The following is a 15,006-nucleotide window of genomic DNA, read 5'->3' on the forward strand; positions in this document are numbered from 1 at the left end:
TTCACACTCATTGCATATGTTTAGCAACATCAACCTTAAGTGAGAACTAGAAACAATGAACAAATCCAACAGTAATGAACAACTAAATGATTTAAATCAGTGTTTAAAGACATTTCATAAAAGTAAAAATGTTCTCTCCACTGATACTCTTAAGAGTTTTAAGCAAAATTCAGCAAAGTATTCATACAATCTACAATTAAATCACTGTGGCAACACTTTCAACTATTAACAGAATTATAGCTCCTATTCTAAAACAAAGAATTTTCAAAAAGACCCTTCATGGTTAAACTGTAGGAATCCTGTCCCAAGATGGTTAGTATCATTAAGGTTTCTCTATAAACCTGGTGTTATGAGTTCCTCAGCAAGCGCTGGGCTTCGTAAGAATGTCTCAAACTTAATGCTGTAACTTTCTAAAAACAAGACCATTAAATGAAAAAGGAAATATTACTATTTCTCATGGTAATAATATTAATAGAAGAAATCCAACTGACTGGAAACTAAAGATCCTGGTACATACAACATTGGAAAACTTTTGCTTGCAATCGTTATTACAACTTTTGAACTATAATTAAAATTTTAGATTAACATTATATATTTGTATTTACGCAGTTTAATTACAAAGAGAAAAGAAGAAAAAAATTCACAATCAGTAACTTTCAAGGCTGATTGCCAGGCAGCCATTTAGTTTGATGGGGAAGAAAATTTTGTCTGAACAATGCTCAGGCAAATTGCTGCTACTTTACTTCACACCAGTAGCCTGCTTGTACTCTATATTATTGCAACAGAAGAAAAGGGACAAATAGAAAAAAAAATACCCCTTTATTTCTGCAAGATAGCAAAGACTGAAAGAAATTTTTTAAAATTATATATTAAAAAAGCATATAGTCTTTCTCAATTTAAATATCTACAATATGTATTTGTGAATGAACCTTAAAAATCTGGGGTAAAACTTGCTAATGACAAAGCATCATATTTACCAAAATCCTCAACATAATTACACAAGGTAAAAAAATTTTAAGATAAAAGAAAAGATAAAACAGCTCATTTTAAAATCTACTCATTAGGGACTTCGCTGGCGGTCCAGTGGTTAGGGTTCCACACTTCAACTGCAGGGGGCATGGGTTCGATCCCTGGTCAGGGAACTAAGATTCCGTATAAAAAAAAAAATCTACTCATTAAAGGGCATAATTTTAAACATTTTTTACAGATGATCACTTTTCTGTACTTTGACAACAGGACATGATTATAAAATACAAACTGAAATGTTATCCTAAGAGCCTGTTATTTTTTAGATTTCTCTGCAACCGTGGGTATGTATCAATTAGTTTTAACTAAATATTAGCGTTTAAAATATGTAGCTATTTATATAAAATGTTTTATTCTGCTTTCAATTATCAGTTTTTTCCAAATATTTTCATAACAATTTTAAGTTTCAGACAGGATTTAAGCCTGGAAGAGTGTCCAAAGCTTTAGATTACAACGGGGACTCCAGCCACTGAAGAAGCCAAGAGACTTATTCAGTTGTTATCTAGACAGGGTTTATCAACAGCAACATTACTGACATTTTGGGCTGAATACTCTTTGTTGTGGGGAGCTATGCTGGGTATCACAGCATGTTTAATAACATCTCTGACCTCTACCCACTAGATGTCAGCAGCATCAGGCTTCCCCCAGCTGTAACAGCCCAAACTATCTCCAGACAATGCTAAATGTACTGGGGGTGAGGATGCAAAACTACCCCCAGCTGAGAATCACTGATCTGGAGGTAGTCAGTTTAACTTTTTTGTATTAGTGTTTAACAGTCCAAATATCTGACACCTGATAGTCTAATATTCTACCAAATTCAATTTGAATATCTGAACACTTATTTTAAGAAAAATGGAAAACCATGCCAAGAGAACTTACATGTCCGAGTCAAATCACTATAAGGTATTATTTATGTATACACTTTTCAGATAGCCAGAAGTTATGATTTGGTGTAAGAATGATAAAAATATTCCTAAAGGCATCACACTTTTCCTGGCCAAATTACTTATTGAAGAGATGGATTACCACCATTAGGAGACTGCCTAGCTTTGAATAAAGCATAGTGGTTGCTTGTTTTTGGTTACTTGTTCCTCCCTTTCCAATTAAAATGAAGGATATACAGCTCTGATTTCTTTTCATTCTAACAAGGTTGCCCAGCAGAAAAAAACATTTTCAAGTGAAAGACAAGGACGTTTATGAATCAACATAGTTGCACCTCAAGTCCCATATAACATTCAGTTTTATTATATGGTATTCATTAAAAACAAAAAACAAACAAAAAACCAGTTATTATCAGATTAGCACTATTGAATCAACAGGTTATTAGAACATTTAGCCTTCTACCTGTCATGTGACAATTAGGACTGTTGTGGTATTTCAATGACAACCTGGGACCTTTCTTGTGGTTCTGTTCCTTGATGTCCTCTGCCTTACTACCTGCTACTATTTGTTTTCTTCGTTCTTTTTCCATTTTGTGTCATTTCATGTATAATCTGTGGGTAGACAGTCTGCTTAGAGGACCACTCATATTTCAGAAAATGTACCTATTCCATGTGAAATTATAGAATATAGTTTTAGGGAAATATCTTCAACACATTTCAGAAATAATTTTAAAGCATCAACCTGAATTTATAGTCACCTTACCACTCAAAGCTCCAAATCACAAGTAGTGGTAGCATGATGAGACAAAAAAAAAAAGTTTCAAGTTGCTATATGCTACCATCTGAAGCTGGCAAAGTTTTGTAGGCCCCACCACGGTTATTTCTATTTTCTGTAGCTTAAGTATACTAAACAAGGTTTTAAACAATTTTTTTCACTGTTGTTTACTAGTAACTTCCTATGTTTTAATTTATATTCACACTATATCAGAGATACTAGGCAACTGTGGAAATACCATCTGTGGTTTTGTTTTTTTAAAAAATAATTTATTTATTTTTGGCTGCATTGGGTCTTCATTGCTGTGTGCTGGCTTCTACTCTTTGTTGCAGTGCACAGGTTTCTCATTGTGGTGGCTTCTCTTCTTGTGGAGCATGGGCTCTAGGCGCGCAGGCTTCAGTAGTTGTGGCACGTAGGCTCGGTAGTTGTGGCTCGTGGGCTCTAGAGTGCAGGCTCAGTAGTTGTGGCGCACGGGCCTAGTTGCTCTGTGTCATGTGGGATCTTCCCGGACCAGGGCTCGAACCCATGTCCCCTGCATTGGCAGGTGGATTCTTAACCACTGCACCACCAGGGAAGCCCCATCTGTGGTTTTTTAAAGTAACATAAAAATAGCAAACGTATTTCAAGAGGATATTTATAACATCCAAGGCCTAATCCATACCGTATTGAAGTGGATGGCAAACCAGGGTACTGTGATTCATTTATAGCATTCCTCAATAATCTAATTTACAAGAATGCAGCTTAAAAATCTAAGAGGAGGGCTTCCCTGGTGGCGCAGTGGTTGACAGTCCGCCTGCCGATGCAGGGGACACGGGTTCGTGCCCCGGTCCAGGAAGATCCCGTATGCTGCAGAGCGGCTGGGCCCGTGAGCCATGGCTGCTGAGCCTGCGCGTCCGGAGCCTGTGCTCCGCAACGGGAGAGGCCACAACAGTGAGAGGCCTGCGTACTTCAAAAAATAAAAAATAAAAAAATAAAATAAAATCTAAGAGGAATGAATAGGTATGATGCTTTTTTATCTTTATTGAAACAGAATCCAAATTTTAGCAAGCAAGAACCACAGGACACTGAAGTATAGTATATAGCTATAACAAAGCTTTTTTCCTAATAAGACCTGAAGGTTTAAGGTAAATATGGGTGTTTGCATCAAAATTAAATGGCCCAGATTTACTAGGCTTTGAAATTTTATTTTGCCTTGGCAATATTTTTATTTTCTCCATTTTCCACTGTAATGTAAGTTATTGTTCTTTCTCTTATTCTGATAAATTTTATTCTAATTGCTCTTTGTGAACTAACAGAGGGCAAGAAACCAAATGACTGAGGTTAGTGTCTGTCTAAATTAAGTGCATAAACAGAAAGGACAATGCTTTAGGAGGTAGGCTGCTGGCTATCTATTTTGGATGCTTAGGGGTAGTTTCCTATTTTCTTTCATACAGTTGAGGCAGTTCAACAAGACACTTTTGGATAACTAAAGTACTATTGATAAAGCTAAAATTCTTTTGATATAGCACAGACTTATTTCTACAGGCTAAAAGACCAGAATCCAAATAAGTTTATATGTCATGCCAGGCTTAGAAGTATACTGAAAAGAAAAAGGGAGAGATGACTAGGTAACAACTCAGATCTCAGTTAATCCAATCTCCAAATTACTAAACAATAAGAAAAAAAATTTGGTTGTTTTAAATTTTAGTTTAGATTTTATAATATGAAGACAAAAAGCATATGAAGTTGAAAATTGTGACAAAACTAGCTACCCATGAAATGCTACACAGAGCTAAAAAAACCCTACTTGTTTACACTTATAGTTACAACAATGGGACAACAGCTCCCTAACAAGGTATATATAAACAGGGAAATGTACAAACATAAAAAGCACAACAGCCAATTATAATCTAACACTTTTGGAAGGCATGTGTATTAAGTGCCTCTAAGGACAAGAAACGGAATTCTACCATTTTTGTATCATTTATAGCATCTCAGCATAGTGACTCACTAGGAATTCATTCAAATAGTCAACGATGAAATTTTAAATGACTTCAAATACTAGAAATGCCTACTTGAAGACCCTACTATACCATTATAAATACTTAAAAAAAAAAAAGTTTACCCTTATGGACTTCTAAACTTTAGTGCTTTTTAGTCTTAAAAATAAGTTTTCACTTTAGCTGGATTTATATTACTTAGGTTGTTAATCACTACCACTGGCCAAACAGCCTATACATTTTATTCAAAGTAATCACTTATGTCTTAGATGATGATATTCTGATGTCTCCAAGTTCCCAGCCTCCCAAACCACAGCTAGTTTTTAAGATGTTATTTAGTGGGAGATAAGGTAATGAAAACTGCATTCTTACTTACCTTCAAATGCTTTAAATCTCTAGTGCAGGAGTCTAAGATTTTGATAAGGAACTAAATAAAAATCCATAGAAACCACTGCCACTTTCCCTCAAACTTTTAAATAGGGCATCATTAGTTCTATCTAGTCCAATCCCTGTTTCTTCTTCCTAACAGGTGAGTTTCTAAGGCTCTTATCTGTAAATTTAATCAAATGGAATTCAATTTGTTAACGTGGAAAGTTCATCTCAGTATTAAAAATGATTTAAACAACATAACTATTATGATGACATAAAAAGGTTGAGATTATTATGAGGACAAATGGCTTAAGCATCCTGGGCACTTAAGAAGCACATATTTAATATAAAGTTTACAATTTAAAAACTACTCTTATTTACATCTTTGGGAAGTTACTTTATTTAGCTCCCTTTATTAACTGAATTATGTATACAGAGGCAGTATCAAGGGAAAAAAAATCACCCTTTCAAGGGTTAAAATGCAGCCTATTTTGATGAGTCTATGCACAGGTGTAAAACTTTGATTACCCCTGCGTGACAGTAAATAAACAGCAAATAAGATAAACACAATGACAGGTTCCTGCAAAATGGTATCACTATCAAATTTAGTATTCTAAAGGGGCATCTTTAATCCATAATTAACCAAATCAAATCCCAGAATACAAAAAGTCCATAAAAGTTAAATCTGATTAAAACACACACACACACAGCTTTAATCCCACATTTATGTAAATTCAAATCTTATTTAGAAATATATCTGCTGATGATTTCCCAACATCCATTTTAAAATAAGTTTGGGTTATAAAAGTATTACAAATGAACTGAAGATATTAATATAAGTCATCCCAGAATATTTCTTTACCTTCTACATACACTATGTACATCTAAACGTAACATTTTTTAAAAAAAAGCAGTTGAAGAATATAGACTAAAATGGAAACAGAGGCTAACACTTTATAAGTTTCTTACTGGGAACACTCAGTCATACTAATCAAACTTTTAGTATCAAACCAAAATTCCCAAGTTAGTTTAAAATCAGTAGTACAGGACACTAAAGAATATTAGCAGCTATTTCTATATCACAATATAGTTTTCCTCTTATTATTATGCTCTTGGTGATTGTAGGTAGGACAAAGGAAAAGAAGATAGCCTCAAATCAAAAGGGAATTTTAATATGTCTGACAAAGCCATGTTTTAAACTAAGAACTTTTTTGAAAGGTAAGACATAGAGAAGATAAGGAATTTTTCTTACCAAGCAACACTGGTAGAAAATATCTTTACTCAGATAAAGAATACAGGGTTTCTAATAAAAATCAGCTTAACACCAGGTACTTCATTTTATACCCCTTTAAAAAGACTTTAAAAGTTGTGATACTTAAGAATGAAATATCAGTTACTTTCTGATCTTCCAGTATAAGTGGTTCAAGTAGGCCATTTGAAACAAAACAAAGAGCTTGAATAAGCTTTTAATTGACCATTCTAAGCATTAAAAAAAAAAAAAAGTTAAATCAGTTAGGTGCTCAGGTAAATTTGTGAAATACCAAGTATATAGTTTTTTCTTTTGAGTATATAATATTAGTAGAGATGACAAAGAACAAAAGTAAAGGAAAAGAACTATTAAAAGATAACAAATCTCATTTAAAATGTTATCTTAAAGAGAAATACAAACAGAAATGATAAATAGCTGCTATGTCCCTGTCACGCTAAAGCAGCACAATAATATTGGTGTTTAATATTTATTTTACTACGCCAATATTTACGTGCTGCTAGAGCGGAACAAGTATGTCAGTCCATCCAAACATAAAATGAGCATATGATGATGAAATTACAGTTCTGAATGAATTTCCTTAAATTTCTAGAGCAGCAAATAATGATTCGCATCTTGACTGTAGTATGTAAACCATGATGTGCTGCTACAGTACTTTAAGGCCTCAAAAATACAGGATTCATCCAATAGGGAAAAATTCCTTACACTTTATTTTAAAAAAAAAGGGGGGAAAAAAAAAGAACGAGAGAACCTCTAATATCTTTAATAAATTTACCTGTAAGATTAAAAATCTATTATGGTCCAAGTCAATTCCATGGCTTCGAAGAAGATTTCCAACATCCTTAAATGTTTTCTTCTTCCCACTTATGTGATAAACAGAAGTATTATCTCTGTATGCCGTTCTGGATACATAAAAGTTACTGTTAGGAACTACTTCATAATCATCCCCTTCCTGTTTTGAGGAAAAACAAAACCAGAAAACAATTGTTGGTATTAAGTCAGAGGTTTGCTCCAAATTTCACTCACTTCATACTGAAACCAATTCTATGGCTTAAGAACTTCAACTGAATATGCACATAAACTGACAACAGTCCTTAGAATTAATCTTAGCTAAGATTAGAAATAATTTTTCAAGTTCTTTGATTCCTTCCTCTTAGATCACAAAAACCAAAAAGTCAATGCAACCAAACAAACAAAAAAGAAAACACCCCACCTTCAAGCCTAAAAACATATTCGACTGAGAAAAGAATTGATGAAGGGGCACAAGAAACCCACTGTATCCAAAACAAACTCACCCAAATTATTAAACCATGTTGACAGATTACTAGTCCATTAAAAAAAAGCTGCAAGAGATGATTTGAGGAAAATGGAAGGGAAGTATAGTAGTTGGATGATACAGCTTAGTTTTTTTCCTTTTTTGGGTGAAGAATATGTCATTAATTGAAGGTAAAAAAAATTGCAAAGAATTGACAACTACATTCTCCTATTTTTTTAATCAAACAAATTTAAAAAATGAAGTGCAAATCTGCTTTAACATTAAAACTTGCTTTCCTTTAAAATCTATGTCATTTTGAAATCATGGTTTTTAAAATTTACACAAATCAAGTGTAATTAATAAGCAATGGAATCAAATCTGATTTACTGGCAATCTACTTTCCAACCCAAACTGTACAATAGAAAAGCACTAAGAAACAAAATTAAAATATATACCACCATGTAGATTTAAAGCTGTTTATATTAAAATTAAAAACAAAACAAAACAAAACCAAAACAAGACCTAGAGGCCAAATCACAACCTCATTTCATTATGTAATTAGTTTTCTACTGGTGATGCTTGGGTGTCATTTTTAGGTTCCAGTCAGTCATTTTTGAACCACGTATTTCAAAAGTTAATTATTAAATAGAAGAGAAAAAAAATCCCAATACCAACAGAGCCAAGTGAATAATCTAAATAGGCATTTTACCTATAATTGTCTCCTCTTCTAGAAAACAAACATGTTACCTTACCCTTTCCTGTTTTAAAAGGGTAGTTTACTTCAAACTGAAGCAAAGCTCTTTCGTACCACCTATACAGATGACTACTAGTAACATTAAATTTAATGCGAAATGAAATAAGGGAGATGGTAAACTTAGTCAAACTGTTAACATTTTCAAGTTTACGTAACTTATCTGAAAGCAATAAAAACGAATCCAAAATTTATAGTAAAAGAATGCTTACTTGGTACTCGGGATACTAAAACTGCTCAACGTTTTACACCAAAAAGGTAAGCATTATTATTAGCTACTTATAATTCATTTCCCTGGCTAAAAATTTTAATATTTTAAGTTTAACAGCCACTACCACCAATACTCAAAAAGAAAATATGGTCATGGAGGTAATGAAATAAATATTGGTTCTGCTTTAACCATATACTAATTTTTACGAGCCAATTTAAGCCAAAAATAATAAAATGTGCAACATTGAAATCCTTTGTGCTCCTTACTTGAAGTTGCAAATAATTAAACAAAGTCCCTTACCTTATCAATTATCTTTTGAAAATGAACTTCTACAGTACAATTGTGAATATCCTTGTGTTCATCAGAATTGTGTATTAGAACTGAGAGTTTTTTAGATCTTATTTTTTGTGCTCGATAGCCAAACACAAAAAGCATAGAATCAATAACATTGGATTTGCCACTGCCATTTGGCCCAATAATACAGGAAAAGCGCTGCATAAAAACAGGAAAAAAAAAAAGTTAAAGATAGCTGTTTTCATATATCATGTCTCATATCACAAGCTTCAACACTTTAAATAACACCATATTCTAATTTTAACTCAGACTTTTTACAAAATTCATTCTTAGAATTAAAGAGAAAATACTCTTTTCAAACATAAAACCCACCAATTCTATTCAGTGTGGAAAACTTTATAAAGAGAGGTACCAAAAGATAACCAAACAAAAGCTAATTTCAGTTGTTAAAAGCATAGGAAACATACCGTATTTTTAATCAATCAGCATAAATACAATAACTACAAAATTGAAACATTTTATAATAAAGACGCATTACCTTACAACAGTTATTTTAAAAAGGTCAAATACCTTATGGAAAGGTCCCAGAATTTTTTCCCCAGCATAGGATTTGAAGTTCTGGTTTACAATATGAGTTATCATAAGACGAGGAGCCCCAGCTTCATTGGTCATTGCTGGAGGTGGGGGAGGAGGGATGCTATTCAAAATCTCTTCTAAACTTCTATTATCTATTTCCTCACTTGGAGTCTCTAAGTCAGTCAAAGGAAAGGGAAAACAAGGGGAAAAAAGCCTGCATTAGTGCAATTAGTTCGGAGGACTACTGCCTGCTCATCTCTGGAGAGATGTTATTTATGAAACCTAGGAATCTGTATTTTCACTCAAATATAGTATTATCCTAAACTCACAGGGGATGAGAATCTTTTGGTTTGGTTTTATCAAAAAAGAAATTCTTGAAAGAAATGCGACCAGTCACAAAATCCTATAGAAATATACCTTTTAGGAGCCGAAACACTACATCGTCATGCAAATCTGGGAAATCCACAACCACTTGATTCCCTGCTCCCTGTCTAAACAGGTGGTTAAATCCTAAGGCTCTAGATCCAACTCTCTCCGTATCTGTGAGCACCTGGAACCTTAACTTTGGACACTCGCGAGCTCTAGAGACACTGTCACAGGGGTTTCATGTCATTCAGTTCCTGGACTCACAAAAGCTACGGTAGTTTCGAGTAAATTATCATCTTCTCTTAGCAATTTAAGACCACGAAGGTGAAGTTACAGGGTCAAGAAACTTTTCATCATTATTATTACAGCCAGGCTGACTCTGTCTGAAAAACAGTCCACTAGCTCCTGGCTGACCGTGTCGATTTCCGTGGAAATAGAAGACAATGAACAGAAATTCAGAATTGAAGCTATTTACTCGCCCCCATCCCCTCCGGCACCGTTACACCGATTGCACATTGTCTAATCTGTGAAAATCGCCAAATCGCTTTCTTGAGCGGCTCTACCTGACATTCAGATGTCAACCCCGCAGCCCCTCTTGTCCGCGCCCAAGAACACCAGCCAGTACTGGGTTGGGCGCGGATGCACCCGGGTCTCCCCCGCGCTTGCCCGCGACGTCGCGAAAGGCTACTCACCTGCGGTGGCAGGCGCGAGGCTCCCAGCGCGGCCGGGAGGCGGCTCGGGCTCCGCGTCGCTGCTGGCGCCGTCCGGGGACTGCGGCGGCCCTTGCTCTCTGCGCCGGGCGGTGGAGGGCTGGGTGCCTTTACGGGGCATGGTCGCTGGGGCCGAGGGAGAGCCGGGAGCAAGTCGGGCCGCGGGCCAGTGCCGGTACGTTCCCCCCACCCCCACTCCCGGTGAGACGGGCTCAGCTCCCCACCCCGTCCCATTCGGGGAAAACTCCGTCCACCCGTTTTCCAGAGCCCCGTCGTCAAACCCCGCTCAACGCCAGCGGGTCCTCGAGAAAGAAGGCACAAAAAACTCAAGTGCCAAGAAGGCGGGATTCTTTTTCTTAAGTCCTAAGCAAGTGGGAAAACCTAGACGTGCTTGGGGATCAAGCAAGAACAGAGCAACTGCTTAGGTTCTTTTTACTTTTTAATGGCTCCCCCGCCGTCCGCCCACAGTATAAGTGTGAAAGACTATTCTAACGTAATTTCTAAACGAAGCAATTCCCATACGCTAGCATTTGCGGACATTCCCACGCTCTCTGGGCTAGGGATGCAAGCGCACAGATTCTGAGAGACAAGAGTTCGTTTGGAGGGCTATCTATCACCTCTTCCCAGAGCAGCGAAGAACCAACTGGCGGCGAGCTGCCCACTTTCCTCTCCCCGCCATTTAGCCCTCGGCGCAGCGGACGGCCCGGGGTCTTTGAGGTCTGCTGTCTACAGTCCGGCCGGGTCCGACCACTCGCGATTTTCAAATCGGAAGCCGGCAGCGCCGGCTCCGGTTCAATAGCCTTGAGATGGCAGGGGTCTGTCTCTCCGGGGTCCGCGGCAGAATCCCGTTGGACAATAAACTACGAAAGGTCACCAGTTAAGGGCTCAGACCCGGTGGTTAGTCCCTTGCGGGAAGTGAGACGGGCAGGGGGCCACGCTACAGTCCGACCAAGACCGAGATTTCTGAGAAGAGGTCCGCGAGGCCGAGAGGCTCCCCCCAACCACCCCCCCCGGGCCCCCAGTCTCCTGAGCAACGCTTATGTAGCTCAGAGAAGTGGCGCCCGGGAGAAGCGCGCGGGAGCCTCGACTGCCGGGGAGCGGCCGAGGGGGGAGGGGTGACAGCGAGAGAAATCTCCCGGCGGCAGCCTCAGCCTAGACTTCGGCTGCTCCAACTCAAGGCCTCTACTTTCCAGGAGCCCGCGGACGGGACAGGAAGTAAGAGTGTGACAACCTGATGAGGAAAAGAAGTACTTTACCTGCCGGATAGTCCACTCAGACCAAGGTTGGAAACGGTTGCATAACCCCCCTCTCCTACCGGTGTTTCGGCTGCGGGTCCTTCACTCGAAAATGGCGCCTAAAATACAAACTCGAACGGAAATTCGTTACAAATGCGCGCAATGCTTTCTGGGAACCACTAATTTGAAAAAAATGCGGCGATTATCGCCGCCATCTTCTGGTGGCTTACGCGCATGCGCGAACTGCTGGCGGGACACAGGCGGCAGGGGACGTTTTCTATTAAGTGAATAAGAAAAGCGAAACAATGTTTTCCGTGGGCCTACGGCAATAGCACTCTTATAAAAAATATTTTTTAAAAAACCTTGAGAATTTTGAAAAAGATAAAAAAAATAGAGTGGGGCTCCGCCCACAGCTAAAGTCAAGGCTCAGTCGTCCAATGACGCCCCTTAAGGAGAGGGCGAGCTCGCTGAGGGGCGGGGTCTAGGGCCTGCTCGGGTGACGCCCGGCTGGGAAGTATCGCGGGAAGATGGAGTGAACTTAGCTCTTAGGAGTCGCTATGGTGACAAGAGAGGCCCGAGGCTTCTTGGTAACTGGTCCCACTTCTGTGAGTACGATCGCCACCGCTTTCCTGCCACTTAAGGTAAATCTCTTTACTTCTAGGCGAGAGGTTAGGAAAGGGTTTGGAAGTTGTAGCCATTACTGGATCCACCTTCCCTGCTATGAGGGTGTGTGCGGAGTGGAGCATCAGTTATTTTCCGTCTCCCTGGGGGCGGTGCGGCTCTGGACGTAGCTTTTGGGATGCAAAGGAGGAAGCCCTGAGTTTGGAGGGAGTAGAGGGGTAACAAGGAGAAGAGAAAACCTGGATTGGTGAATGATCGTGTAGTGAAAAGCAAAATAATGATTTCGAATTATTGGTGTTAGGTCATTAATGTCACTAGTGAAAGGGGGTTTCGCGTTTTTAAAATCATTTGTCTGAAAGACTCTGTAATGGAAGAAACGATTTGCTGGTGTCTGGGTATGAGAAAATTTTTGATCAGCAAATATTTCTTAAGTAGCTTTTGTATACATTGCACTGTCAGGCATAATCAGGATTATTAAGCAAGTATACCTGTTCCCAGAGAATCTAGTTTTGCTAGTAGGTTTTTAGTTTTGCTAGTAGGTTTTTAACCAGGAGTTTGTGGATCTGGTGGTAGGTGATTGGAATTCAGAGGAGTTCATACCACCTCTTCTCCACTTCCCCCGCCCCCGAAATCGTATACAAAATTCTGGGTGCTTGTGAATTTTTCTGAGGAGTTAGTTTTCCCAGAACTTTGATCAGATTCTCAAACGTGATCCTAATCCCTCACAATGTTAACCATTAATCGATTTGACTATGTCCAACAAGCATTTATTCAGCGACTCTTAAGTACTTGACATTGAGAACTGGGAGCCTCTTTTATTCCCCCTTTTAACTTTTGTAGACTTAGGACTTGGCATACTCAAGCCCCAGTATATCTGCTTTATGAATGAATTTACATTGTCATTCTAAGTAAGTAAGTATGACTCTTGCCCTGAGGAGCATATTCAGGTTCAGTGTTTCTCAAGAGGAAGTGTGGAGGACACTCCCCTCAAGTGTAAGAATTTGGTGAGGTTGGGAGACTGGTGTGATTTGAATAAACATTGACTTGATATTGTAATATACCTTTATATTTGAGATAATATAAGTTGAAAAAAATTATTGTTTTCATAAGACAAACTACAGACAATAAAGCTTAGTGCAAAAAAAATTTGGCTGGTAGGTGTACAAGAAAATGTAGCAATCAGTTCTCTTTGAAAACATCTGGAATCTTTTGGAATTTTGCAGTCTGTAAAACACTATTACAACTGAGTTGGAGAGATATTAACCATGAAAAAAGCAAAGACTAGACCAAATTGAGTTATGTATATGGGAGACAGCATGATGTAGTAGAAAGATGTAACAGATAACAAGAGTCGCAAATCTCATCATTTTTTTAGCTACATGCTTAGACAGTTTACTCAATTTATCAATCTCTGAGATTTTTTATTGTAAAACCAGCATATAATACCTACCTCATAGGATTGTTTATGATTGTCTAGCACACACACTATATGCATTTGGTACTGCTGTGTTTATGACATTGACCTTATTAGGGTATGTGCTAAGGATGAATAATGGGATGTCAAGTTAGAAGATTAGTTTATGAAGGGTTTTGAAAGCCAGGTCAAGGATGTTTTCAAAATATTAGAAAAATTTTAAGCTAAGGAATGACTTGGTAAAAAAAAAAATTAACAGTAGTTAAGTGGGATGTGTAAAAAGGGAAAGAGACTGAGATCAGGCATGACTTAGTTGGATTCTTACTGTCCAGTCCTCCATGTAGGAGGTGCCTACGCAGTAGAAAGGTAAAAATCTGGACACATTTTGGGGGAAAATCTATAGCTTTTGTAGATTTTAATGGTTAAGAGTCTGAACCCTTAAAGTTAGTCAGATTCTATTTTTTATGAATCCCTGGATTAGTGATGAGGGGATAAGAAAGATAAGTCACAAATAAATCCTAGTTTTACTGCCTTTGATGGTTGCTTTAAATAATGATTGGTCTTAGTGACTGATAAGAAATGTAATTTCAGTAAATCAATAAAGTGACCAATAGCTTTAGATTTAGTTGAACCTAACCATGCTCCACTCAGAATAAATATTTTTTAAGCAGACTTAAACCAGGTTGTATAACATAGGAAAGAAATTCATAACAAACAGCTACAGTGGAGACAAATCTAGAGTGAAAGTAGGGCACTCAGAGAAAGTGAAGAAGTGATTTGAGAAGAGATTAGGATCACAAGAAATAAAGACTTGATTGATCCCTGCCAGTACTTTGGATAAAAAGAAGCTGGTCCAATTGGGATGGACTAGGTTACAATGATCTTGGAAAGTATAACCAAGTCTCATCTTTCTGGTCCAAAATCATCTACTAACAACCATTATCTATAATTTCAGGCAGTCTGAGAAGAGAACGCTTACTTTTTATATTTCAAAAAGTTGTACCCCACAGGAAGAAATAAGAATAAGTTCAAGGGGAAAAATTGGAATAGAATTAAAATTAACATTTGCAATTCTTTAAGTGCATAGTTAGATTTTGTCATCATTATAATAATATGTGTTTTGTCTACCTTCTAATGTGGTTACAGCATTTCTGATGTGGTTACAGCATTTCATAAAGTCTGAAATTAGATTTGTGGGTAAATGTTTAAAATATTAACAAAGTTTGTAATTAATTGTGAATATTTGGATTAATTAGACATTAAATAATAGATCAAA

At 37.5% G+C, this 15,006-nt stretch overlaps 2 protein-coding genes across 4 annotated transcripts in view; one reads left to right on the forward strand and one right to left on the reverse strand.

Annotated features, from left to right (window-relative positions):
- SMC4 (structural maintenance of chromosomes 4) overlaps positions 1-11,840 on the reverse strand; it is a 34,601-nt gene extending 22,761 nt beyond the window's left edge. Inside the window, exons 1-5 of one of the 3 annotated variants that reach the window (XM_022573380.3) lie at positions 11,717-11,840; positions 10,443-10,586; positions 9,379-9,557; positions 8,815-9,006; positions 7,073-7,249 (exon numbers count right to left, since the gene is read on the reverse strand). In XM_022573380.3, the coding sequence (XP_022429088.2) occupies positions 7,073-7,249; positions 8,815-9,006; positions 9,379-9,557; positions 10,443-10,581 (687 nt within the window). In that variant the 5' untranslated portion in view covers positions 10,582-10,586; positions 11,717-11,840. Of the gene's footprint in view, positions 1-7,072; positions 7,250-8,814; positions 9,007-9,378; positions 9,558-10,225; positions 10,310-10,442; positions 11,674-11,716 lie in introns of those variants that run through there. The other 2 variants (XM_089910951.1, XM_022573389.3) reach the window with 2 other exon arrangements.
- Positions 11,841-12,184: 344 nt separating this feature from the next.
- Positions 12,185-15,006, forward strand: part of IFT80 (intraflagellar transport 80) — a 107,341-nt gene continuing 104,519 nt past the window's right edge. Inside the window, exon 1 of the mRNA XM_089910953.1 lies at positions 12,185-12,336. The gene's annotated coding sequence lies outside the window, so the exon portion shown is untranslated. The remainder of the gene's footprint in view (positions 12,337-15,006) is intronic.

Source organism: Delphinapterus leucas, chromosome 4, assembly GCF_059928025.1.
Source record: "Delphinapterus leucas isolate spDelLeu-1000000601 "Yukka" chromosome 4, BTC_Dleu_Yukka2, whole genome shotgun sequence".
NCBI classification, from domain to species: domain Eukaryota; kingdom Metazoa; phylum Chordata; class Mammalia; order Artiodactyla; family Monodontidae; genus Delphinapterus; species Delphinapterus leucas.